The sequence below is a fragment of the Balaenoptera ricei genome, chromosome 8 (assembly GCF_028023285.1).
Source record: "Balaenoptera ricei isolate mBalRic1 chromosome 8, mBalRic1.hap2, whole genome shotgun sequence".
Lineage (NCBI taxonomy): Eukaryota > Metazoa > Chordata > Mammalia > Artiodactyla > Balaenopteridae > Balaenoptera > Balaenoptera ricei.
Window position 1 is genome coordinate 108,243,853 of NC_082646.1, and position 26,009 is coordinate 108,269,861.

General features: G+C 55.8%; 1 protein-coding gene across 4 annotated transcripts in view; it reads right to left on the reverse strand.

The window, feature by feature from the left end:
* Positions 1 to 911: 911 nt before the first annotated feature.
* Positions 912 to 26,009, reverse strand: part of SPTBN2 (spectrin beta, non-erythrocytic 2) — a 37,598-nt gene continuing 12,500 nt past the window's right edge. For 2 of the 4 annotated variants that reach the window (XM_059932103.1, XM_059932102.1), the window contains 33 exons: positions 25,672 to 25,763; positions 25,434 to 25,514; positions 25,026 to 25,141; positions 23,109 to 23,221; positions 22,799 to 22,986; positions 21,112 to 21,229; positions 20,389 to 20,547; positions 19,756 to 20,058; positions 18,451 to 18,604; positions 17,349 to 18,219; positions 15,587 to 15,724; positions 14,491 to 15,247; positions 13,813 to 14,015; positions 13,376 to 13,466; positions 12,986 to 13,132; positions 10,661 to 10,924; positions 9,226 to 9,450; positions 8,845 to 8,934; positions 8,232 to 8,492; positions 8,021 to 8,151; positions 7,607 to 7,811; positions 6,645 to 7,019; positions 5,707 to 5,951; positions 5,473 to 5,611; positions 5,109 to 5,193; positions 4,634 to 4,830; positions 4,158 to 4,300; positions 3,993 to 4,068; positions 3,859 to 3,909; positions 3,092 to 3,312; positions 2,635 to 2,808; positions 2,091 to 2,133; positions 912 to 1,762 (listed from right to left, as the gene is read on the reverse strand). In XM_059932103.1, the coding sequence (XP_059788086.1) occupies positions 1,529 to 1,762; positions 2,091 to 2,133; positions 2,635 to 2,808; positions 3,092 to 3,312; positions 3,859 to 3,909; positions 3,993 to 4,068; positions 4,158 to 4,300; positions 4,634 to 4,830; positions 5,109 to 5,193; positions 5,473 to 5,611; positions 5,707 to 5,951; positions 6,645 to 7,019; positions 7,607 to 7,811; positions 8,021 to 8,151; positions 8,232 to 8,492; positions 8,845 to 8,934; positions 9,226 to 9,450; positions 10,661 to 10,924; positions 12,986 to 13,132; positions 13,376 to 13,466; positions 13,813 to 14,015; positions 14,491 to 15,247; positions 15,587 to 15,724; positions 17,349 to 18,219; positions 18,451 to 18,604; positions 19,756 to 20,058; positions 20,389 to 20,547; positions 21,112 to 21,229; positions 22,799 to 22,986; positions 23,109 to 23,221; positions 25,026 to 25,141; positions 25,434 to 25,514; positions 25,672 to 25,763 (6,690 nt within the window). In that variant the 3' untranslated portion in view covers positions 912 to 1,528. The remainder of the gene's footprint in view (positions 1,763 to 2,090; positions 2,134 to 2,634; positions 2,809 to 3,091; positions 3,313 to 3,858; positions 3,910 to 3,992; positions 4,069 to 4,157; positions 4,301 to 4,633; positions 4,831 to 5,108; positions 5,194 to 5,472; positions 5,612 to 5,706; positions 5,952 to 6,644; positions 7,020 to 7,606; positions 7,812 to 8,020; positions 8,152 to 8,231; positions 8,493 to 8,844; positions 8,935 to 9,225; positions 9,451 to 10,660; positions 10,925 to 12,985; positions 13,133 to 13,375; positions 13,467 to 13,812; positions 14,016 to 14,490; positions 15,248 to 15,586; positions 15,725 to 17,348; positions 18,220 to 18,450; positions 18,605 to 19,755; positions 20,059 to 20,388; positions 20,548 to 21,111; positions 21,230 to 22,798; positions 22,987 to 23,108; positions 23,222 to 25,025; positions 25,142 to 25,433; positions 25,515 to 25,671; positions 25,764 to 26,009) is intronic. The other 2 variants (XM_059932101.1, XM_059932100.1) reach the window with 1 other exon arrangement.

A 26,009-nucleotide genomic window follows, 5' to 3' on the forward strand; every position in this document is an offset into this window, starting at 1 on the left:
TATTCTGTGTACTATCTGGTCTACCACATCTCATGTTTGGAAACGTTCTGGGCCTGCACACACCTGACCCTGTCTTTGTCACAGCTGATGATAGTCAGGGTCTGCTCAGCCAGGGCCCTTGGCCGATTATGCTAAAGATGGGGCTGCTTTCCTGGAAAGGTCTCTGAGCCCTGAAAAGAAATGGTTGTTTTTATATGGGAAGCAATGAAAGAACAAAGCTTTTCCTATAGGAGGCCACCAAGGCAAATACTATTGCCCTGAAACCTCCAGTTGCCGAGCCAGAGACAAGAGGGAAAGCCACCTGCTCCTTTTTTTTATACTTCACTGGATCTAAAATACATTCTCCTGTGTTTTTGTTTACATACTTAGGATGTATCTCGTGGCTTCCCAGGGTGATGTCATTCTACTGGTCAGTGGATTGGGAACCTGTTACTTATCTGATCCCTGTCTGAACTCCCTCGATCCCCTATTGGGGTCCTCTCTATTGAGACAGAAGGTGGGGGTGAGTAATCACCACCTATATGCTCCACTCTCCGCCGTCAGGCTGAGCAGTGGCTGAGACTAGGCTGTCTTCCATTTTTGAAAACAGTTCGAGAGAATCACGAGTGAAGAAAGTTATGCACCGGGGAAGCAGTCATTCACTGCCTCAATACTGCTTGTTAATATCATGGTGAACGTCTTTGGTCTAAAAAGAGGTTTGACATTGGTCAACCCAGCAAAGAGGAGGTCATTGTCATGGGGAAATGAGGTCATGGTAGGGAGACTCACAGAATAATGTGGTTCTTGGCGGGCTTGGATGCTGGGGGCAGAGTGGGAAACCTGACACACAGGAGACCAGGGCCAGAAGGAAGAACAGGGGCATGGGCAGAGAGGCTTGTGGTCAGGAAAGCAAAGACACCCAGAGGCAGTAAGAGAAGCTGAGCTGTTTAATCACCTCCTTGGCCAGACTCAAGGCCGTGGTTGCCCCTGAACAACTCACACCCGGAAGCTGTTGAGAGTTGCTGGAGATGGAGGGGCTGCTTGAGTCAGAGGATGAGGGAGGATGGGAAGGGGGAGCTTCGGCGTCTCTGACTTGTCATCTGGCAATCTTGCCCCCAGGTCCTGCTTCAGCTCTGAGAGGTTCCTGGCTGGCCCCCAGGGGCAAGGACTGGATGGCGTGCCCTAGCTGTGGCGGGAGAGTGACCCCGAGGCAGGGGCAGCTGTTCCCCACGTGGCCTATGGAGAGGGTGCCGCGCTCTCTGCGCTGCGGTGGGGATAGAGGCGTAAGGCTAGGGGAGGAGGGCAGAAGGGGGGAGTGGAATTGGGGGTTGCCTGGGCCCCACCACCAGTCTGGAATTAAATAGCAGAAGAGAAGGGTTGCCCTTGGGGACACTGACTTGTCTCCAGAGACAGTTCCTGGTGATGGGTTGACCTTGGCAACAGACCCTAGCAGCAGGCAGTTGTCCTGACAAGAGGGTGGTCCCTGTCGACGGTCCCTGGCAGTTTCCTGGACAGAGGGAGGCAGCTGGCCTGGGAGTCTCGCCCCCAACTACTTGTTCTTCTTGAAGAAGCTGAAGCGCTTTTCTCGCTCTCTTTCTCTGCCATCCTTGCTGCGAAGTACGACAGGTCCCTCCGCCCCGGCCGGTGATACCGGGGGCATGGTCATGGCCCGGGTCATGGCCCGGGTGGCAGTGGGCACCGCTGGCTCTTCAGGCTCTCCAGAGGCCGAGGACACAGTGGCAATGGCTGCATTCACCACCCTCAACCACGAGCTCATCTCTGCCTGCAGTGGGGCGCGGAAAGACAACTGGTCAGCTTGGAGGATGCTATGCTTGGGTGGCTGGCTCGCCCACGGTGGGGAAGCGGAAGAGGAGGAGGTGGAGATGACTGCCTCATCTCAGTGGAGAAAAAGACCCCTTTAAGGTAGGGAACATGTTTTGGTGTGGCCTTCACAAACATCCAGTTGGCACATTGTGGGTTGTCTGATATCAAGGAATGAGACACTTCAGACAAGGAAAAAGAGAGAGGCGAGGGAAGAAAGAAATTTGCATCTGGAGGTTCTAAGACTGCACAGAGAGAAGGGGGACACGGGAGGAGAAGGGACAGCTCACCTCATCCTTGGCCTGGAATAAATATTCTTTCCCATCCTGTAAGCTGTTGGGAGAGAGAGAAACCTCAGGGCAGAGCTGAAACTCTGACTGGCCAGATCGGGGCTGGTGAGAGCTCACTATCACCCAGAGACCAGGCTGGAGAACATGCCCGGGGACCTCAGAGCCAGATCAGACACGTTCTGCACATTCTTCAGATTCCCAGGACTGTGCCAAAGCAAATCCTTCCTGATTGGCTGCCGAGGACCAGGGTGAGCTCACTTCCATCCCAGGCCCTGCCTCCTGCTCTGGCTGCCGGCTGGCAGGCAGGGGCAAGCCCCCGGGTGTACCTGGAGACAGGGGAGTGCCAGCATCCTGCTTCAAGATCTCCCAGGCAGGATAATTTTTCAGCTTGACAGGCCTGCGTCTTGGTGCTCCTCCCCTTAGTGTGGAAGACAACCAGATCCCCCGCCTCTCCCTCCTTGACCTCTCTGTCCCCTAGTGGCTCCCCTGTGCCTTGTATCACTGTGACCTTCCCTCCCATCCTGAGGGCACGTTCCATTCCTACCCCAGCTTGAAGACATGCTTGCGCTTTCGATAATCAAAGGCAACGCTGCCCTGGGCCCTGGCCAGGCTGACAGGCACTTCTCCGTGGTACGGCACTCCTGCACTGGCTGCCTTAGCATCCTTGTAAAAGCCAAGGCTCCCACGCCGCAGGACACAGTACACGTTCTGCCATGACCTAGGAGGGACATGGTGCAGGTGACGAGGAGGAGACGCAGGTGCCTGACTGGCCTTTGAGGGGCCAGTCATCCTGGGAACAGCTTGGTTGTCCGAGGACTCCCAGTGCCACTCCTGTCATCAGGCCCATCGTCTCTATACCCTCCCGGCCCTCACCTGAGGCCCCACCTGCTCCTGAGTCCCACCCCCCCACCCCCCCCCGGTCTAGGAAGAGGTTCTGGGCAAGCCTCTCCAGAAGGCAGGAGCCGCAGGGGACACAGGCACCACATGACCAGACCCAGTACCTGTTGGCGGCTTTCTTGCCAAAGGCTTCCATCTCCTGTTTGCGGCACAGCAGCCCCTCCATCTGTTCTTGGGCAGAGAGCTCCGGGCCGCGGGTGGGCAAGGTGGCAACCCGGGCTGACTCGGATGACCTGCTCTGGGGCATTATAGGAGGGGTCGGGCCCCGTGTCCGGGTCTGCTTCTCTCCCCGTGGCCCATTGGCCTCGTCCCCAGCACCAGACCCCTGTGAAGAAAACGGTGTCTGTGTCAAAAGATAAGATGGGAGGGCTTCCCTGGTGGCGCAGTGGTTGAGAACCTGCCTGCCAATGCAGGGCACACGGGTTCGAGCCCTGGTCTGGGAAGATCCCACGTGCCGCAGAGCAACTAGGCCCATGAGCCACAATTACTGAGCCTGCGCGTCTGGAGCCTGTGCTCCGCAACAAGAGAGGCCGTGGTAGTGAGAGGCCCGCGCACCGCGATGAAGAGTGGCCCCCACTTGCCGCAACTAGAGAAAGCCCTCGCACAGAAACGAAGACCCAACACAGCCACAAATAAATAAATAAATAAATAAATAAATAAATAAACCCAAAGTTTAAAAAAAAAGACAAGATGGGAGACACCTAGCCTGCAGGTCGCAAAGCTGGAAGTCCAAGAGCTGGTCTTGCCACCTCCACGCTTCCTCTGAGTCTCTGCCCTCTCCTGACCCTGCTGTCCCCACCACCCAGCTCACATACCCATTTCGTCCCATATCTCCCAGTTATCAATACCCACACCTCCAAGAGAAACTCACAGGCGCTTCTGGGAAGCTGCCCTGCTCAAGTCTCTGTTGTTCCACCAGGGGCTACAAGGACAAGACGCTGTACGCAGATGTGCAAGGGGAGGGGCTAAGATTCTGACGGGGGCGCTTAGGGCGGCAGGAGTCACCTGTGGGGCTTCCGCATCTGTGCAGATGCCGTTCACGCTGGCTGGCTGTGAGGGTGCTGGCAGGCGGGGCTGGGCTCTGGAACGGCAGAGGTGACAGAGAACGTGAGGTCTATGCGTTGCTCTGGCTCAGCCTCCTCTTCCTCCCCGAAGTGTCCCACCTCCCACCTGTCCCAGGTAGCATCGGGCGCTGTCTGGCTGTCCACCAGGGCCCCTTCAGGCAGACCGGCGGTGGGCTCTGGGGCAGGGGGCCGTTTCCTCCGTTCCTCTTCCTCCCTCTTTCTTTTCCGCTCCTTCTCCTGCTCCTCCAGCTGTCAAAAAATTCTGAGGTCAGAGCATGGAAGGTCCCAGGCACTGGGGAAAGCTGAAATGTCTCAGCTCTAGTCTGATGAAACAGGAAGAATGGAGACTATAATTCCAGAAGAAGGCGGGGATTAGGAGTTATGGGGGAGATGGTGTCTCTTAGTGCCACCCAGGGAAAAAGATGGCTCCTAAAGCTGAGGTGACAACAGGGCACTCTTGGCTCACATCTGGGAGATGCTGGGGCAATAGGAAGAGAAGAAATGTCTTCTTCAAGCAGGAGAGCGCGCAAAGTCTGGGGCAGTGGGATGGGGCCGGTATTTCTGGGGTCCTGTAGCCCTCACCGCCGTGAGCTTCTCCAGTGCGCTGAAACGCTCCTCCCAGGCCACTGCGGACTTCTGGAAGGCTTCGTGCCGCTTGATGAGGCTCTCGACTTCATCGACTGTGCAACCCAGCTCAGCACTTCGCACCAACGGCTCCTGGCTGCACAGCCAGGCCTCCGCCATACCTGCGTCTCTCCCAAACACGAGCACCTCCAAAACTGCAGGGATTAGGGGTCGCAGGGAGGTGGCAAATCAGGGTGGGCAACGACAGGGTATTATAGCCACAGCAGCTTCAAGCACAAGGACACAGAGAAAGCCACTGCCCCAGAGCAGGAGCTTAGGGCAGAGCCAGGCAGTGCCAAGGGTGGGGGCCTTGAATTTCATGCCCCAGATTCCTGGTCTCGCCTACTCTGGAAACTACAGGGTGCGAGACCCCCAGCCGCTCCCTCACCGCCCAGGGCCTGGAGCCCTCAGTCAGTTTCCTACAGCAGCTCACCAAGCTGCAGCCAGTCCATCTTCTCCTGCCACTTGTCAGCTGTCTCCTGGCGCCGTGCCTGAAGCTGAGACAGCTTCTCTGAGATCTGGGTTGGGGGGGAGGGGGCGGAGATGCGAGTTAGCACCCAGCGGGGCCTTGCCAGGGTCCCTGGGGGGGTCTCACGTGGGGGAACCAGTGATTTCTTATTTCAAGAGGCAGACAGTTCTGGGGGAAAGATAAAATGGGGAGATCCCTGAACAGCACTAAGGGGAAGGTGAAAGGTTTCTGCAAAGAAAGAATGAAAGGAAGCAGGAAGACTCAGAGGAGAAGTCAGCATTCAGGCCTCCCCCGTGAGGGTGCCCGGCTACGCCCAGGCCTCACACACCTCCTCAGCTGCGTAATGGCTCCTGGCGAGCAGCCCCTGTCCCATGTCGATGCAAGAGGAGAAGCGGTCAGCCCTGGCCTCTATCTCCGCCTTGATGCCTTGGTGGTTCTTGATGACCAGGTCTGCGGAGGACACGTCCCTGGGGGCACAGAGACCACATCACCTGCTGCCCACAACCCTATCCCGGCCACCAGCCCATAACCCCCGGAGGCCGCCAGGCTCTGTGGGCCTCACCGGGGCCGCTCCTGGGCATCCATCTGCAGGTTCACTCCGTCCATCCACAGCATCAGCTCCCGGACAGCCTTGAAGAAGCGGAACTTGTCCGTGGTGTCCAGCAGCAGCTGGCAGCGGGCTGCAGAGCTTCCCTGAAGCTGCGCCCAGGCCTCGGCCACGGCCTGCATGTGGCGGCCGATCTCCTCCGCCTTGTCTCCGGCGTAGGCCTTCTGGAGCCGGTGGCCGTCATCCTGCACCTGCTGGGCCTGCCGGGGCCCAGGTCAAAGTCAGGCAGAGTTGGGAGACTCTGAGGGGCTGCAACCTCCCTCGGTCCTGACCTCTGCTCAACACCTCCTGCCCATTTTACCAGCCGGAGAAGCAGGAGGAGGAGTGGGGGTGGGTGTGCTGGGAAAGATGAGGGCTGGAGTCCAGAGTAAGCCCCGTCATACTCTGCCCTGTAGGGTCTTACCAGGGGGCCTGGGCTTAGCCTGGGGATCAACCCTTTAAAAGGGTCACTAGCTGGGTGAGCTTTCAGAGGCCTGTCCAGCTCGTGGGGGACCTCAAAGATTGCTAGAGTGAGATTTTCGGCCTGAAGAAGGGACTTCGGTGGGGGGCCGACTGGGTTTAAATGGCTGCAGGAAGGATCTATGCTTATTTTGTGTAGGTCTAACACCTGAGTGGGACCAACAGATGGTCAACATGAAGTACAACATGAAGAATCTTCTACCCACCAGGACCATCTGAAAATGTCACAGGCCCTCACAAAGCCTTGTCATTACAGGTGTGGACGGGGTGGCTAGATGTCCCCTGGCCAGAGATGGTTTCCTGGAACCATCCTAACCTCACCCCTACGTGGCCCTGCAGAGGATGCGATCCCTCCAGCCTCCCCATGTTCCCCACGGAGTCTCCTCTAAGTGCCCCCGTCCCTCCCCCTGCCTCCACCCATGCTTGAGTCAGACCTGGGCGCTGAGGGCCTGGATGTCGTGCTCAAAGGCACAGTGTCGGCGCTGCAGGGCCTCGGCAGCGTTGAGGTCCCGGCCGGTCCCGTCTGGAAGCTGCTGCTGCTTGTGCTGCACCCGCGCCAGGGCCTGGCGCGCACCGTGCAGGAAGCGCTGCAGCTCGTGTGCCGCTGCCAGCACCTGACCCCGCGTGTCCAGCAGCTCGAGCAGGTCAGCCCAGGCCTCGTTGAGACTGTCCTTCCACTCGGCCACCGTGGCCCGGGCGGCATGGCCCCCGGCGATGAGTCCGTTGGCCAAGGTGTTGGCGCTGTCCACGCGCTCCTGGCCGATGGTGCTCGTGTCCCGGGAGAACTCTCGGAATTTGTCCCGGAGCATCTGGCAGAGGAAGCGGTTGCACGGACAACACTGTGACACTGGAGGATGTGGTCCCTGACTCGCGGGGCAAGTCCTTTTACCCCAGACTGAGAACCCACTTCTTTCCCTGGGCCACATGGGCCAAAATAGATTTCTTCAGCAGGGCCGAGTTAGGCAGCAGAAGCAACTGGTTCCCGTTGACCCTGGATTTGACTGACACGCCCAGCCTCCAGCCCCCAGCAAAGGGGTACTTGGAACCTTTAGTCTTCAGACAAGGATACCCTAACTATGGTCCATATTTCGGCACCAATGAGTGTCCAACCCCCAAACTGTGGAGAGGAATCTCAAGTCCCCAGTGTACTGGTGAGTTCTGTTGGAAAACAGTGATCGGTCATTTCCTTTTTGCCCACGTCTATGCGTGGCCCCACGTCCTCCTTTCTGCACGGTTCTTCCAATTAAATATCTCAGAACCCAGAGGACAGCGTCTGCACGACCTGGTCTTGTGCCCCTGCCCCTTGGTGCTCGGCCCAGGATGAAGGGCTAGTCTCCCAGTGGGTCCTCTACCCTTCCTGGAGCCCACGTGTGGCCGCCGTCCTCCCCGCACTCACAGTCACGTGCTCGTAGTCCTGGCCCAGCTCGTGCGAGGCCGCCACCACCTCGCGCTCCTGGATCCACTGCTCCAGGTCGTCCAGCTCCCGGCGGAGCTGGCACAGACGCAGGTGCTCGTGCAGGCGCTCCTGCCGCTCTCCCGCCAGCTCCTTCAGGCTGGCGTACAGCTTGTCCACCTGGGCTTGGCGGATCGATATGCGCGTGCTGCGGGGGAGGGGAGGACACACTGCTCTGACCCCTAGTCTATCCCAGAGAGTCCTGCCCCCCAACTGCTGGCCAAGTCCCTGCTTCTCCAGCTTTCTAGGTGGTCCTGTACACATGCAGTACGGAAGGCTCTGCAATCTCTGGGCCTGTCTGGAACTGGCTCCCTTCTCCCCCAGGGACTGGCCTGGGGGTCCAGGTGCTATGCTCACTTCTCTGGGTGCTTGTGGTCAATCATGTCTTGGCTGCTGGCTGCCAGCTGGTGGATGGTCTGGGCGTAGTCGGCCAGGGCTTGTTCCAATACCTGATGCTTCTTCACCTCTGCCTGGGCACTCAGCTCATCCTGGGGGAGGGGAGAGTGGCAGTAGAGAGTAGGGGGAGGGGGGAGGAAAGCCGTAGCCTGAGCTCTGGTCTGGCTCTCACCTTGGCCTTCTCCTGGCCCATCATGTGTAACTCCTGCTCGCCCATCCAGGCCTCTGCCTCCGCGGCATCACGGTAGAACTGCTGGGCCCGCAGGGCCTCCTCCAGTCGCTTCCCTCGAAGCTCCAACTCGTGCCCCAGGCGCTTCCACATTTCCTGTAGCTCGGCCAGCTCCGGGCCTGCTGCTGCCGCACCCAGAGTGCGCTGTCGCTCCGTTAGGTCCGCGATCCGTGGCTCGTGGCCCTGGATCTCCTTCTGCAGGGTCTGTCCATAGCGACAGAGGAGGAGACGCTGAAAGCCTTGCCAAGGGACCCCCTCACCCTACATCCCCCCCTTACGCTTACTCAACAGCAAGCCCCCCTTCACACCGTTGTTTCTCATCCTCCCTGTGTCCTCCCACCTCCCCTCTTTTCTGGCCCATGATGCCCCTTCAGTCCACATGACCTCCCACCAGGGGAACCCACCCTCCCGAGGTGAGGAAAGGCGAACCACTGAAGTCTAGGATTACACCCAGCAACCAGGGGGAGCCAGAGAAACCCCAGTTCTTAAGAAAACACACTTTCAAGTCTGGGGAGGCTCTTGGGACCCTTTCTTCTGCCTTTAGCCTTTGCCTCACCTGGTTTTTCTTCATGAGGAGCTGGACACTGGGCAGATCCTTGCCATGTTCCATGGAGCTAGCCATGGGGAGCCGCTCCGTCACCCACAACTGGATACGGAAGTGGGGGTTAGTGGAGGTCCGGAGGGCAAAGTCAGAGCTAGGGGTTGGATAGTGGGGATTCCTGGGGGAAGGTTTTCTAGGGCTCCCGGTTCTGGGGTCAAGGGACCTAGAGGGTGTCCCCAGGTGTCCCTAGAGGGTTGACTTTCAATGCCAAAGGGAAGAGAAAACAGAGCACTGCTGGCATCCCCCCAGCATCCAAGAAGGAGATTAGAGAGCCAAAGACAGGGAATAATTTACCATGATGGAGGCTCTACCCCGTCCCAGGTCCCGGAGACTCACGATCTCATCCTCCACGTCCCGGTGGAACTGGTGCTGCTCGCGAGAGGCTTGCAGGCGCCGGCAGCGCTCCTTCATGGGCTGGCACAGGGCCCTGAACTTCTCCTCCACAGCCCTCGAGGTCCTCTCCACCTCCCCTGCACCCTGGTCTTCCTGGGCCAGAGCTTTTGCCTGTGCCTGGATTGCTTCCACCTCCTTCTCTCGCACAGCCATCTCCCTCTCCAGCATCTGCCAACCGGAAGAGGAAGGAGGTGTTATCACCGTGCCTCCACCTTCAAGCTCAGCGGAGACACTGGTCTATATCGAGCCAATCATGAATTCTTATCCCTGGGGCTCGCCCCAGGGAGAGTATCCCTTCATGGCCTACATCAGTGGATCTCAAACTTTAATATATATGAGAATCCACGGGGTGTGAGAACTGTGCTAGTTATCAATTTACTGTCTCTCAGTCCCCAATCCATCTCAGTTCCAAGTCCATCTTTGCCCATTTTGAGTCACTGGAACTGGACCCTGTAAGTATTTCTCCTTTGCCAGCTGGTGCAACACTAGGTCTCGTCCGTAGAGGGCGCTGGAGGGACACCACAATGCACAGGTGAGGCAGAGGCTTCTAGCTACGGTTCCAGTGTGCTTTCCTTCTTGCTCCTACGGCACAACTGCCCACCGTATGCAGGAGACCCGGTGGCCCTCACCCTCCAGAAGGTTTTGCTGGCATCTCAGTGGCAACTTCCTGATGGCCAGCCTTGGCCTGCCAGATTCAGACCTGCTCTGGTCTGTGACACCCCAGCAAATTTCTACGCCATCCAGCGGGCCTCTGCCTTCACCATGAGGTCTGAAACTCAGCCTTGGGGTAGGAGGAGGGCATCCCATTCCTTCCTGGGCACCCCCTCCTCAGTCCTAGAGGCAGTAGCTGCTCCCTACATTTGCTATTCCTGCATTCTTTAGACCAGGGGTCAGCAAACCCAGCCCCCAGCCGGGTTTTGTAAATAAAGTTTTATTGGCACACAGCCACACCAGTCTTTTACGCATCGACTATGGCTGCTTTTACCCTACGAGCACAGAGTTGAACAGTTGTGACAGAGACCGTATGACCCTCAAAGCTCAAAATACTATTTGGCCCTTTACAGAAGAATGTTTTCTGATCCCTGCTTTGGAGTTCTCTTTACCCCACTGGCAGGTAACCCTCTTTTATTAATTAGTAGTTTTTTCACTAAAGTTTCCTTGTTCAAGTTAGAGTGTGGTTTCTGTCTCCCGACTTTACTCTGACTGACACACACTCCTAGAGATTCTGACACTGGTGGCCCATGGAAATCGCCTTGAGAAATACCAGTGAAGATGCTGTCTGCGAGGCCTGAGGATGGCCTCGTGAATCTCAAGAGCTACTGACTCCCCCCTCCTTTCTTCTGCTGTTCACCAGTCCCACCAAAGGCCCGCCGTGTACCTGCTGCTTCTTGAGCAGGATGTTGACGCTGGTGAGGTCCTTGCCGTAGTCGTCGGAGTGCAGCTGGGCCTGCAGGCTCTCCAGCCAGCTCTCCAGGGCAGAGCAGCTCTGGGCAAACAGCTCAGCTCGGTTGGCATCGAAGAGGCTGCGGGCTTTGGCCTGGGTGGTGGTCTCCAGCTCGTCCCAGCGCCTGTGCAGGTCGTCTAGCTTCTCCCACACCAGAGCTTTCAGCTCCGGCTTCTCCAGAGTCAGCTCCCGCCCTTCCTGGGTGTGGGAAAAGGAAGGGGTCAGTGTCAGAATTAGATACCACTGAACACGAGCAGACAGCAGAACAGGGACCTAAAGGGCAGCAGAGACCTGAAGTGAGGGCAATCCTACCGACTTCTTGGGTGTTCTCCAAGCTTTCTAAGCTCCCCTGCCCTCACTGCTGAGTAAACCCTACTCCTTCCTCAAGGTCCCATCAAACCTCGTCTCAGTTAAGAGGCCATTGCGCTCTCTCCTTATTTTGAGCTCCCTGGTGCTTGTGGTTTTCAGTGTCATATTGCACGTGCTATTGTGTTATCGGCCATCATTTTGTGTTTCTCAGCTCATTACCTCTCACCTGAACTATGGCAAGTGACCCTCACCTGGTTTCCCTACTCCCAGCCCTTCTGCTTGAGGACTTTGGTTTCTGGAGAGGTGAGGGCAGTGTGACTTGATCTGTACGCAAGGTGGCCTGGAAGTGCCAGGGAGTTACTGCCCCCAGAAACAGCCCTCAACCAGCGACAGCCAGGGCGTTGGTGGACGAACACTGGGAGTCCTTGCTTTGGTTGGGATAACTCTGATGCACGTTCCACACCGTCGCCCAGGTGTCCCATGAGAACTGAGTGCCAGGTGCCCACTGGGGTAACTGGCATGGCAGTGGACGCTTCACTGACTACCTTCCCTTCTCTGTCTCACCTCCCCACCCGCTACTGGCATTCCTGTGATCACCTCCCGTGGAAGTGGCCTGCACTGGAAGCCTTGCTTCTAGGGGAACACAAACCAAGTCACTGCCTTCAGGCCGTTTTACACATGCCGCCAGGATGAAGAGCACCGCTGGGTAACTTTACCAACCGTCGGCACAATCCACTCTGATGCACAGTCCTTACGTGGTGATCGGGGCTTTTCATGACCCGGCCTGGCAGGCTTTTCCCACCTTTCCTTCCAAGGCCGGTTCACGCATTCTGTGCTCCTGCCAGAAGGACTTACCCCCTTGCTCCCGTACAGGCGCCCCACTTCCACACCCCTGGTTTCCGGTCTCTCTACCAAGAAACATCTTTCCCTCAACACCTCTGCCTGTCCAAATTCTACTTGTCCTTCATGGACTGCCCCGCTGGCCCCTGCTTCTAGGATTCCCACATCTCCTCTCTCCTTAGTGCCCAGGCTTTATCAGGCTCTCTCATTATATTTGTTATATTCTGCTTTGGATTGACTTTAGCTGTTGTGTACATGTCTCATATCCTGGCTCGGGTGTCATTCCTCGAGGGTGGAGCCTGCAGTGGAGTCACCTTTGTTCCCCACTCAGTGCCTAATACAAGGCCTTGCACAGAGTAGCACAAAGTAAATATTTGCTGAACAAATGGAGAAACTGGATCCACACTGGTCTCTTCCTCTTCCCAACCATCATGTCCTTGAGGGAAGGAAAGCATCTTTTTATATACCTTGCAGCACCTAGCAGAGTGCTGAGCACACAGGATGTTGTCCAGGAATACTTGCTGAGTAGAAATTAAGTTTTGCCTGCGCTCAGCTCTTGAGGAAGAGCTGGGTGGGAGACCTAATACCAGGAAAGCAAGACTCAAAAACGAGGTTGGCAAACTGTGGCCCGAGGGCCAAATCTGGCCCACCACCTGTTTTTATAAATAAAGTTTTATTGGAACCCAGCTACACTCATTCGTTTATGTATTCCCTGTGGCTGCTCTGGCACCAGAGTTGAGTAATAACAGCAGAAACTGTGTGGCCTGCAAAGCCTAAGATATTTTCTGTCTGGCCCTTTATAGAAGTTTGATGACCCCACTGAAGAGTGTCCTCCTGCTCTGGACCAGGAATAGGTATCATGCTGACCCAAAGCTGCAGTCTGGCTCCGTACTAATTTGCCTTTTCTCAAAGTTCTGGAGTCACTGTCCCATGGACCTAAGACATTCGCTCCCCAGACCATTTCTTTCCACCTTGGAAGTTTGGCACCAAGGGCTCCATGATCTCTAAGCCAGATCCTGAAGCCAGGACCCTCCCCTGCACTGAGGCTGGGACGCTGACGGGAGGAGGCCCCAAAGGCTCCGTTCTTGCTGCTCCCGTCCCATTGCTCACCTTGTCCACCTTGTCCAACCAGTCCTTGTTGGCGGCCAGCTCGGCCATGAACGCCTGGTGCTTCTGCCACTTGGTGTGCAGGTTGCGGGCCTCATCATAGGACACGTCCTGGGCCGTCAGCATCTTCTCGTCAATCCAGAGTTTCAGCTGGACCGAGCATGGAGCAGGGATGGAGAAGGGCAGAGTACATTTCAGAGAGAGGGAAGCGTGAAACGGGAAGGGGGCGAGGGTGAGTCGGGGGAGGTGGTGGATGTGGGGAGAAGCCAGGCAGGGATTCACATGCTCAGGTGACACTGCAGTGGACTGACTCTAGGCTCAGAGAGCGAGGGCGTTGTGGGAAAGGGGTGGCCAGGGAATGTCAGAGGCGACATGGGGGACTGAGAGCCTCACCTCGTGACAGTCTTGTAAGAAATGCTGCCGCTCTCGGTTGTCCCGAAGACGGCCCAAAAGCTGCTGCACTGCTTCTTGATTCTTCCTGTGTCTGTAATGACAGGCCCCTGTGAAGCCCTTGAACTTGCTATAAAAGGGTTATGACCCTCTAACTAACCTAGAAGCCCTCAGTCCTCCTCCTCTGGGGACAATACCTTCTGGGAGCGCTACAAGACAACCCAGGAACCCTGAGGTCCAGTGTCCAGCTACCCTAGGAGACTTCAGGGAGGCGGAACTTCCCCCCACCCCGTGACTTAGTCCCTCTCCAACCACTTGGTTTTTCCTCCTCTACTTTTTGTCAGCTCCCCACCCGCATCTATCGGTCTGAGTGCCATGTTCATCCTGTTTTCACTTGGTTCCCTTTAGGGCCCCTCATTTGCCCACTGTCCTCATCATACCTCCTCTCTATGGAGTCTGCCTTCTCTTGGATCTTCTCGGCATGGATGTTGCCCTTAGACACCAGCTGGCGCCCGGCTTCCAGGAGCCCGCGGATCCGCTCACCGTTGGCATCCATGGTGCTCATGAAGTCTTCCAGTTTTTTAATGGCAGCATCAGCAGCCTGGAGTGTCCCCGGCATCTCCGTGTGAGACAAAACATATTCCTGTGTGGGAGGAGAGATACCGAGCTCATTTCTCAACCTCTCAGAAGGAACCTACCAAAGGCCCCATCTGAGACATGAAAGCCAACCAGGTAGGGACAGGCAGACTCTGGCTCTGAAGACGGAGGGATGGTGCCTGATTATGTGGGAGTCTCAGAAAGTTAGAAGGGAGCTGGGCTGGAGGGCCTTTAACACTCCAAATCCTGTTCCATCTTATTTATAGCTGCTGATTACATTTCTGTTATATGACAAGCCAGGTTTTCTATTTCTTCTCTAGTCAGTTTTGGTAAGTTATATTTACATCTTTTTTTTTTTTTTTTTTACTCCCGTATTTTTTTTAACATGTTCTCCCTGCCCATCCTGTTCCCTCACCTACTCCATCTGCTGCGTTTACCTCCTCATCCACCACTCCTTCACATTCCTTTGGTCCCTATTTCCCACTTCTTCCTGGTTGGGACTTTGCCCCGCGGACTCTTACCTGGCTGCTGAGCACGCCCTCGGCCTGGCGAGCATCCCGCAGGAACCCCTGGAAGCCGTGGGCCTGGGCAAGACGGCCTTGTCGGCTCTCCCACATGCGGCCCAGCTCCTCCCAGCCGGTTCCCAGCGCTTCGAGTCGCTGTCGTAGGAAGAGGCACTGGGGATCGGCCTGGTCCCGGGTCACCTCCTCACCCACGGCCCGAAGCTGGCTGTACTCGCTCCGGGCCCGCTCCACCTCTCCCCGCAGGGCTGCATGTTGGGCCAGGAGGGCCTCTGCCTCAGGCAGGGTGGCCGGCCCTTCTTCAGAGGCCACAGAGGTCTGCGTGCGGCTGAGCCAGGCCTGGAAGTCATCCAAGCTGCGCAGGAAGTCCTGCAGCCGCCGCGCCTCGCCCAGCGACTCCTCTCGTCGCCGCATGGTGGCCCTGAGGTCCTCCCAGCCGGCTTGCACCTCTCCAAGCCGGGCGTTGATGGCAGGGGCTTGGGCGGGGTGGTCAGCAGCCAGGGCATTTGCCTCTTGGGTCAGTTCGCCCACCCGGGCAGCAATGGCCTCCAGGTCCCTCTCGGTGCCGGCCAGCTTACGCTGCAGCGCCAGCACCCCGGCCAGGTCATTGCCCAGGCCCTGGGTGGACTCGATGATCTTGGTCTTTTCTCTCATCCAGGCCTGGGTCTCTGTGCACTCTAAGTGGTAGTTCTGGATGCTCAGGGCTGACGTCAGAGCTGCCTTCTTGCCTTCCGCCAGGGACCGAAACTGCTGCCACCTGAGGGCAGAGGGAGTGTCCAGAGTTGCTCAGCTTTCCCGCCCTGTGCAGGTAGATTGGAAGCTTCTTCCTGCTCTCTCTCCCTTGGTATATCCTACCGCCTACTCCTGCCGTTTAGAGGGCCTGCTCCCTACTCATCTTCCCGTGACCCCTCTTGTCTGCTCCCTATCCAGGCACCAGCCTCTTCAGACGACCTTTCCCCCACTTCCATCTCTTTCATCACCACCCCCCTCCGACATATTTCAGATGGCTTTCCCTCCTCATTTTAGCCTCCCTCCCATGCCCTACAGAACTCTCTTCCAGCTGCCATCCTGTCTGCTGCATCCTTTCTCACCCCACCTGTGGTTGAGCTGCTTCTGGGTGTTGACAATGCTGTCCTTCCCCGGGGGGTTGGCCTTCAGCAACTGCTCTGCGATGTCATTCACAGCAGTAATTCGCGCTGCAAGGGCGTTCATTTCAGGCTCCAGGGTCTCGAACCTGATGGGGTGGAAGAGCTGGGCATGAGTGGTGGGAAGCAGCGGTGTGCTGGTCCACTGCCCTTAGATGCCCACGAGAACTCCTCTCCGTCAACATGAGGCTTATGGACAGGAGCCTCTGCACCTCTTCCCTACATAGTTCATAGCATCTGGGGATCAAGGGGGAGCCCCCAACTCCCCCCAAACAAGTAGAAAAACTGTCATCTCTAGAGTGGCTCAAAAACATGGTAAAAATTAAAGGTGAGAACCATCTGGACAACGAGTCAAACTAATCCCTGGCACAGGGCTTCACCCTTCAGCAGAACCTCCCTTATTCCTCCTGGGACTTACCCCTTAGCTGCCTACCTGGGTCCCACCTTACTAATATGTGTTAAAAAATGAGTTGATAACGAAATAAATTTAAGTGATAAAGATGTGAAGCATAACTTCTCCCGGAACATTTCATATTCTCATAGAGCAGAGTCTGCAAATGGGCCACATAATAAATATTTTAGGTTTTGCTAGCCATTCGGTCTTTATCACGAATATTCAGCTCTGCTGTTTTAGTGCAAGAGCAGACACAGGGATGACATGCAAATGAATGGGCATGGCTATGTTCCAATAAAGCTTTATTTACAAAAACAGGCAGAGGCTGTATTTGGCATAGGGGTTTCTGACTCCTGTCATGGGATATATTGAAAAAAGCAACAAAACATCTTTAATTACATTTTTAAAACCACCAAGAAATTTGACTATAGATTGAGTAGTAGGGACTTCCCTGGTGGTCCAGTGGTAAAGCATCCGCCTTCCAATGCAGGGGACGCGGGTCCCATCCCTGGTCAGGGAACTAAGATCCCACACGCCACAGGGCAGCTAAGCCCGCGCGCCTCAACTATTGAGCCCGTGCGCCACAACTAGAAAGAGAAAACCCACACGCCAGAACTAGAGAGAAGACCGTGCGCCACAACGAAAGATCCTGCATGCCGCAACAAAGATCCCGAGTACCGCAACTAAGACCCGACGCAGCCAAAAAAGAAAAATAAATAAATAAATAAATAAAAGGAAAAAGTAGATTGAGTAGTTGGTGATATCAAGGAATTGCTAATTTTGTTTTATGTGATAATGGTATTGCGTGTGGTTCTATAAGAAAAACATCATTTCTAAATTATTTTAGGATTTCTTATTCTGTAGATAAAGCTACTTCATGAGGGGTTAATCAGTGTCTCTGTCTAAAAGGTTTATAACTTCAAAGCCTTAGCTATTCTAAGCCTGCACACACAATTAAAAAATAATGTACTCCTATTGCAAATTTCTATGTTCCTGGAGAATACAGAGGTGAAATGTTAATACTGGGGATTTGCTTTTGAAAAGGAAAATTAATCAAACAGAGCAAGATATTGATGATTACTGAATTTGGGTGATGGCTATATAGGAATTTGCTGCATAATGTTTCTATTTCTGAGTATGTTTAACGTTTTTCATTAAAGCAAAAACCAGACTATTGGCAAGACTCAAAGGGATGTATGTAGCAAGAGCAGGCAGTTTATGGTGGCACCCACCATACCCCACACACATGGGGGCCACCCTATACATTGGCCCCAAACTCACAAGGCCACTCGGGAGGGCCGGGCGTGCACGGGGCCTACCTTTGCTGCACGACCTCCAGGTCCTCCAGGCGCTCAGGCAGGGCGAGCCCGTTGAGCCACTGCTCCTTCTCCTCCACCCAGAGCCCGCAGGCCCCGGCCTCGCTGAGCATGGTGTAGAGCGCCAGGGCCGCCTCCAGGGCACGTGCGCGCTCGCCCGCGCGGGCCCGCAGCTCCTCGTAGTGCCTCTCCAGGGTGGGCAGCCGGCCCTGCACCTCCGGCGTGCGGCTCAGCACGGGAGGCAGGGCCGCGGCCTGCTCCCTCAGGGTGTCCAGGGTGGGCCGGTGGCCTCGGATCTCTTCCTCCAGGGCCCGATGCTGCCGGGCCAGGGCCTGCGTGGAGAACTCGTCGTGTCCCAGCTCGGGGCTGGACACCAGGCGCAGCGCATCCACCAGCCAGGCCTCCATGTCGTTTGCGTCCGCCTGGAACTGGTAGAGGCTGGCGGCCTGGGCCAGCCGCTGGGCACGCTCCTCCGCCAGGGCCTCCAGCCTCTCCCACTGAGCCTGGAGCTCGGCGGTGCGGGCGGCGGCCTGGCCTGCCCCGGGGTGGCCCTCAGCCACTAGCTGCTGGCCCTGCTCCAGAATGAGCTTCAGGGGCCCCAGTCGGCCGCTCATCTCGCCTCGCAGGGCTGTGTGCTTGTTGAGCAGGCGGAGGACGCCGGTCAGGTCCCGGCCGGTTTCTGCCGAGGCCAGCAGGTGCTGCTGCTCTCGCACCCAGGCCTCGGCCTCGCCCACCTCCCAGAGGAAGCGCCAGAGTCGCCGGGACTCCTCCAGCCGGGCCCGCCGAGCCGCTGCCAACTTGCACAGCGACTCATAGTTCTGCTCCAGGGTGGTCACCCGCTCCAACACCAGCTGGGGGTCGCATGGTTTGTACTCTGAAACAGTCACACCAGAGGGCCAAGAGCTGTGGCCCAGCCCTCTACTGCCCCCTGTGCACCCCTAGTTACGAATCCCCCCCCACCCCACTCTCTTAGCTCTGTCGCCCACCGTCCACCCATCATCTTTCCTGTCCCCAGGTTTTTCCAGTCTTGCTGCTTCAGCTCTTAATGTTCTCCTTCCCAGCCCCTCCCTTTTCCAATTCCTCCCCCCACCCCCCCGTTTTTCACCTTTTACTGTGTCGCAGAAGCGCAGCGCAGAGGCGCTGACGGCCCGCACCCTCTCAGCCTGTACGGCAATGTCGGCTTCCACCAGCTCGTGCAGCTGCAGCAGGTCCTCCACTCCAGCCAGATGCTTGCCCAGGTCCTGGGACTGCAGCCGGCCCTGCGGGGCGCACGCGGCATGTCGATGGCCGTCTGAGAGCCGCCCGGTTCCCTCCCAGTCAGGCCTCTTGCCCCGCCACACACATGCGCTAACCTCGCCCCATCTTCCTGGATCAACCACACATCCCGACCTCTTGGGGCGGCTCCAGCTGTTGCACCCAGGTGAGCACACGTGCTCCCAGCTGTCAGCCCTCACTCACACACATAGTGACCCCTGAGTTATCTCCTGGCACCCTGGCCTCTTTGTACTCAACTCCCCTCCTGCCGAACAACTTTCCTACTAAACCCTGCTCCTGGAATCTCCGCTCTGACTCATCATCTCAGCACCAGAATTATCGCCACCCTCCTATGGTCGTGGCTCAGTCCCCAGCACCCCAGCAATCGTCAGCATCTCTGCAGACCTATCCACATCCCCGTCTCTCGCCTAGATCACTGCAACAGCCTGTGACTGGTCTCTCTGCTCCCACTCTGGCTGCCCACAGCCATTCTTCAAATAGCAGTCAAAGTGACATTTAAAAAAATGTAAAAACGCAGAATCATGTCTCTCCTCCTTTTCAAAACCTTCTAATCACTTTCAATGTTCCATGTTACTCTGAGTAAAATCCAAACTCCCTGACCAGGCCTGTAAGCCCTAAGCGAGCTGGCTGCTTCCTCCCTTACCTCATCCCCTGTCCCCTCCCTGTTCTTACAGCAGCCCACCCCCACCGCCCGGCCTCCCTTCTCATCTGGAACATGCCATGCGTGAGCAGGCCAAGGGCCTTTCTGTTCCTTCTGCCTGGAAACATTCTCTCCTTAGATCTCCCTGTGCTGGCTCCTTGGGACATTCTGCTCTCAGCTTAAATGGCATTTTTCAGAGAGGCCTTCCTGGACCCCTCCATCACTCGGCCCGGCCTGTTTCTCTTTCCTCGTACGTTTCACGCCCACCTGCTATGTTGTTTATTGATAGGCCCACGGGTTTTATCATCAGTCTCCTCCCGCTGGAACGTGAGCCCCATGAGGACAGGGAGCTGGTTGCTCTGTTCATCTGAACTGGGGACAGGGCCCTGGACTGGTACATACTCTGCAAAGGTTCGGCTGAGCAAATGAGCAAACGTGCCCTTCGTCCTCCCACGGTCCCGACCACCTCGACCCCACCTCCGCATCCGCTGGTACCTTCATCTCTTCCATCCAGTCCATGAGGTAGAGCAGGTCCTGGAACACCTTCTGCAGCTCCAGGTTGAGGAGGAGCCGCTCCCGCCGGGCGGCCACCATCTGCCGCAGGAAGTCCCAGAGCCGCGCCACGTTGTGCTGCCGCGCGGCGATGCGCTTGATGTCGTGGTAGTGCTCAGCGGCCAGCTCGGCGGCCACGGCGTCCACCGCCTGCACCCGGCCGCTGTAGGCCACGATGTCCGTCTCGATGGCTTCGTGCTTCCGCACTGCTGCCTCCACGGCGGCCAGCTCCAGCCCAAAGTTGTCCTGGGGCGGGGACAGGGAGGGAGGGCTGGGAGCTCCGGGACGCCGCTCTGCTCACCCCCTGCCCACCCCCCGGAGCACTTCTGCTGTGAGGTGCCAACTCCACGGGGTGGCTCTAAGCGTCCTCTCTATCCCACCCCATCCTGTCTCACCGGCCCTTCTCCTGTTCAAGGCTCCGGGCCCTGGTTCCCGGGCTCTTGGTCTCCAAGTCTGTGTGATGGAGTTCTTGTTTCTTTAGCTCCCCACCTCGCAGGGCTCTTTATCCACCACTCTCTCTCACTCTCCCATGTCTCCAGACCTGCCTGGACAGGCCAAGAGCCCCCCGTGTCCTACCTGGGACACAAGGCGCTGGTTCTCGCTAAGCCAGGTCTCCCGCATGGCGGCCTTGCGGTCGAAGCGGGCGGCCAGCTGCTCCAGCTTCTCCTGGCGGATCAGCTCCGTGCGCAGGGCCAGCTCACGCTCGTGTTCAGCTTTCTCCAGCCGCTCCCAGGCCTGCGAGGTGGAGACAGGATTAGTGCTAAAGGGCCAGGGCTCAGAAAGTGAGGGCGGGGAGGGGTCACCGGGGCTGGGGGTGTAGGGTGGGTCCCAGGGAAGCTCGGTCTAGTGGGTCTGTGGAATGCGGTCAGACGCCTGTGCAGGGAAATATGAGGAACAGGGTGGCGTGAGTGCCGTGGAGCCCCATGAAAAACACGTCTGCTGCTGGACAAAGACCGGAGGGGGACAGGGCACAGTGCAAATCACTGGATTTGTTTGTGGTGGTGGGGCTGTGGGCGAACCCTATTACTTTTGTTAATCTTATGCTGTCTGTAAAAAAAATGAAACAAAAGTAGGGCCAGTGAGTCTAGGGTATGCTGAACAAGATAAGGGACTGGGGTATAATTTGCATGGAGAGACCGAGGGAGGAGGAGGGGGACGTGCAGGTCTCGGGAGAGGATGTGGCAGTCACGCCTGCACCCGGGATGGGTGGGGTTCAAGCCAGGCCGAGGGTTCAAGCAGGGACAGTAGGGGCTGGTGCTGAGGGTGGGTCGTCCCAGGGATGGAAGGGAGGCTGTGGACCTTGTTGATGTCGGAGATGAGCCGGCCCTCGCGGGGCGTGTAGACCTTCTGGTTGTTGGCCCGCAGCTTGCTCTGGATGGTGAACAGCAGCACTTCCAAGTTCCCTTTCTCAGTGAACCTGAGGCAGGAGGCCAGGTGGGGTCAGAGTCAAAGGCCACGAGGGGCCCGGGGACTCTTTACATTTCAAAATGAAGTTGTTCTGTGTTGCTTTTCTTCTTGTAAAAGCTTGTGAAAATACTGGCAAACCACGTTTAAAAAGAACCTAATTTTAAAACAACTGAAAACCACACAGACATGACCACTGTCACCCGTGGGCATGTACGTACTGCATTTTTGCTTTACACAGATGGGATCTTACCATAACCATGGCTAACATTTGTTGAGGACTCACTCACCGAGAGCCAGGCCCTGTTCTCAGGGCTTTGCACGCATTAACTCCTTCTCTCTGTTACCTACATTCTCTCATTACCCCCATTTTCCAGATGTGAAAACCGAGGCACAGACAGGCTAAATAATGCCCAGTGCTCACAAGGGCAGGTGGCAGAGCCAGGATTTGAACTCAGGTACTTTGAATCTGGACGCTTAGTCCTTTGCTCTCTGCCGTCCGCAGACAACTGTCTTGTAACTCTTATGTTTCATGAACGTCTTTTCAGGTCAATAAATGCATTTCTCCAATATTATTTTCTGTGGCTGTCCCATGACTTATCTTTCTTTTACAAAGGTCACGTTCGTGAACATCCTTGAAGCTACATCTTTGTTCAATGCCCAGAAGAGGACTTTCTGGGTCAAAGGGCACACCTCAAATCATTCCCTGGAATGCACAGGAACAGATGTTTTCTGGATTAATATTAGTTTTGGAGCTGAAACACATTAACTCCGAAAGAGCTCAAAAACAAAAAACACAGAAGTTTTAGCATGTACTGTATAGAATCATCTAGTAGTAATTCCATACTTCAACAGTCAGTTGCTAAAATACATAAATGATAAGAACCTGTGCAATGTGCAAGTGACCAGCCACATGCATGTATCGCCAGTGACAACCTGCCTGTCGGGTCCAATCCCCTGTCCTTAAGCTGGGATTGGGTTGCCGAGACACCCCGACCAATCTCATCTGAGTAGACTGCACCGGCTCTACATACCATGGCAATCATTTCCACAGCGTGATTTCTTGTAATGGGGGACCATTAAAATTTTTTACTTTGGGGCTTCCCTGGTGGCGCAGTGGTTGAGAATCTGCCTGCTAATGCAGGGGACTCGGGTTCGAGCCCTGGTCTGGGAAGATCCCACATGCCCCGGAGCAACTGGGCCCGTGAGCCACAACTACTGAGCCTGCGCGTCTGGAGCCTGTGCCCCGCAACGGGAGGGGCCGCGATAGTGAGAGGCCCGCGCACCGCGATGAAGAGTGGCCCCCGCTTGCTGCAACTAGAGAAAGCCCTCGCACAGAAACGAAGACCCAACACAGCCAAAAATAAATAAATAAATAAAGTAGCTATTAATTAAAAAAAAAAAAAATTTTTTTTACTTTGGAACTGCTTCTGGGGCTCTGAGCTGGGGGAAATGAGCCTCCACTGCATTTATGTGCTGCCGCATCTCCCTCCCAAAAGGCTCCCCTCATTTAGGCTTCCTGCTGTGTGAGCACAGCTTGGGGCAGGCAGGCCGTGGCAGGGTGTGGCTCAGGGACACCTACTTGGGTGGCTTCTCCACAGTGCGGTAGGAATTGAAGGACTGGAGCTGGTTCTGGACACCACTCAGGGAGTTGGCCAGCTGCCGGTCATTGAGGGTCACGATCGTTTGCTCAATCCACTGCAGCAGCTCTGAGGCCAGGGACTCATACTTCTCCACCAGGCGCTCGGCCTCCATGGCGTGGTCCAGCACCTGTGAAACCGTGCTGTGGGTTCCCTGGCCCAGTCCTCCCCTGCTCCTGCTTTAGGGGAGTAGGACCCCTAGGCCAGGCCTCCTCTGGTCTTTATGCCTACCACCCCCATGCTGGAGAGTACCTTGCCAATTCTTTTGCCTTCCACGGCCAGGGCCTTCATCTTGGAGAAATAGTGGTAGTAAGTAGCCACGTAGGTAATAATTGATTTCTCATCTGGTTGGTCCACATTCACGTCTGAGAAAAAGGACCACTCAGATCAGGCCGAGATTAGAAACCTGCTTCCCAGAAGTATGCCCACAACTCGAATCACTTACTCCAATCCTAGGAGCCTCCTAGCCCTCCCAGGCTGATATCTTTCCAGCTCCCTTCAGAGTAAAATGACAAATAAACTATTTGGACTAAAAGGGCATGAAAAGCTAACCTTTCTATTCCCCCTCTTCCTAGAAACAAGCGGAGTTTAAAATCCAGAAGCCCAAAGAGGCTTTTACCCAGTGTAAAATTAGTTGTTTGGAGAAAGAGAGACAAGAAAAGAAATAGCATTCCCATTGGGGGATGGATTGTGGACTTATGGGCTGGAAAGATGGCCAAGAAGTCATCCAATTCAGAGGCAGCAAGACAGAAGGTATGAACGAGGCCTCCTGAACCCAGGATGTTCAGAGGGATGGGCCCAGGGCGCCCTGGAAGCAGGGACAGAGGCCAGTTCTCAGGGCCATCTTGGGGCACAGTCATGGCTATTTCTTACCTCAGTCCCAAAGTTCAGCTGTGGGCCCAGGAGATGAGTGTCCTTCAAGCCAAATTAACTCCTACCACGAGGACACCAAGGCTGACTATGACTTGAAATCTCTTAATTGGTTCTCTTAATTGGGCCAGCTTGTATCCTACCTACAGGGAAGACTATTAGACCAGAAGCCCTCCTGACCCCCTCTGACCTCCCACAGGCAGGCGGGAACCATGGAAATCATCTCAGAAAGTTGTGGGATACGAGGCTTTACTTAAATATTCTTTATCATAGCCGTGCTTCTCAAACGCTCTCCAAGGAGCATTGTACTTGGCCTGCTTCGATCACTAGTTAGCTGATGTTTGTCATTCTGGACTAAGAAGGCACAGGAAAAGGGACTACAGGTGGGATGGAAGACAGGGAGAAAGTAACCAAGTCCGAAATCTGCCCAAGGAGCTTCAGAAGAAGCATTTCCAGCAAGGAAGTCACTCGGCCCTTCTGTCCTTCCCTTTTCTGGCTGCACCAAGACTGCTGACTGCTCTCCGCTCTCCCAGAGAGGTGACTGAGGAAACAGGCTCTGCAGCCAGGCTGCCTGCATTTGAATCTCAGCTCCACCAGCCGTATGACCTTGGGGAAGTCACTCAACCTTTATAGGCCCCTGTCTTCTCTTCCATAAACGGAGCATGATATTGATTTCAAAGGGGGTGTTGTGAGGATTAAATTAATTAGAGCACGTCAAGTGTAGTGCCAGGTACAAAACAAGAGCTCAGTGGCCATTCCCAGTCTCATCAGCGTTAGATCAGAACCACAGGGGCCAATGGGTAGGGTCAACTGACCATAAGGCCAGTGCTTTGTGAGACCTCAAGGTCACGGAGCTTAATTTAGAACCCTAGAGTTTTGGAATTAGAAGGGCCCTTAGAGACCACGGAGACCAATCTTCTCATTTTAGAGATGAGGAAACTGAGCCACGGAGAGGCCAAGCGACTGGCTCTATGTCACAGAGCTGCTCCGTGGAGGGGCTGGGATAGAACCATACCCCAGGGCTCCTTCTGCCACGGGACTGCCTTTCTTCCTATATTCAGATATACTTTTCATGCCATAAAATTCACCCTTTTAAAGTATACTATTCCACGGTTTTTAGTATATTCACAAGATTGTGCAACCGTCACCACGATCTAAATCCAGAACATTTCCGTCACTTCCCAAAGAAACCCCGTAGCCATCTGAACCATCTGCAGTTCCTTCCCGTTCTCGCCGCCCTCAGCCCCCGGCACCCACTCATCCACCTTCTGTCTCTAACCCACAGCCTCTCTGCCCCACCTTCAGGATCCAGCAGCTTCGTAAGTCCCAGCTCCTTCTCAGCCAGATTGAAAGCGTTCTGCAGATTGTAATGTGCATTACACTTCTTCAGGGACTCAAAATCCAGCAGGTCTGGCCTAGGTGGGGAGGGAATATAGAAGGTATCAAGGGCATGTGAGATTCTGAAGAGGAAAAGTAAACCACCCCTATCTTTCTCCCTAAGTCCCCAACCCTCCCCGCCCCAGGGCTCCCATCGCAAGCCCTCCATGCAGTAGGCACCCCGACATCCTGGTTCTTCTCCGAATGTTCCTTTCTTGTAACTGCCATGTAGCTCATCTCATCTCACTGCTTTGTCTATGTGTGCCTGGGCCCATGGGTCATCAACCCATCCAGTAACTCGGACAAGCTCTCGAACCCCCGTCTTCTCACCGGTGTTTATGTACAATGGCGTTGAAGGCCAGCCCATCTCTCCAGCTGGTGGTGAAGTTGTGCACGTTGACATTGGGGTACCTGTAAACAGAGGCCAGGATAGACAGTGAGGAGGGCCACCCTGGTCTGTGCCTCGAGGACGGACCCCCAGCTTGTGGTTCCTGGCCCCCATCCTTCCTTTACTGCACAGCCTTGGTGCATCCAACCCTCCAAGGCCACGCTGCCTGGGCAGCCTCACCCCGCGGTCTTCATCTGGCACCACAGCAGCAGGGCATCCTTGGCTGACTTCTTCTCCTTATTGTCTTCTGTTTCCACACTTATGTCTTGGATCTAAGAAGGAAGGAAGGAAGGAAGGAAGGGAGGAAGGGAGGCCCTCACTCCCTGAACAGGGGCTCCTGGAATTATCAGAGATGCTCAGAGATACACGGCAGGAAACTGCTCCTTAGATTCCTGGATTAGGGTCCAAGGACAGAGCCTGGGGACCTTTCCTCCTGGGTTAGTGACCGCAGAACTTCAGGTCAAAGGGATTTGAGGCAGCAGAATGGGGTGGGAACTCGGAAGAGTGGAAGTGCCTCG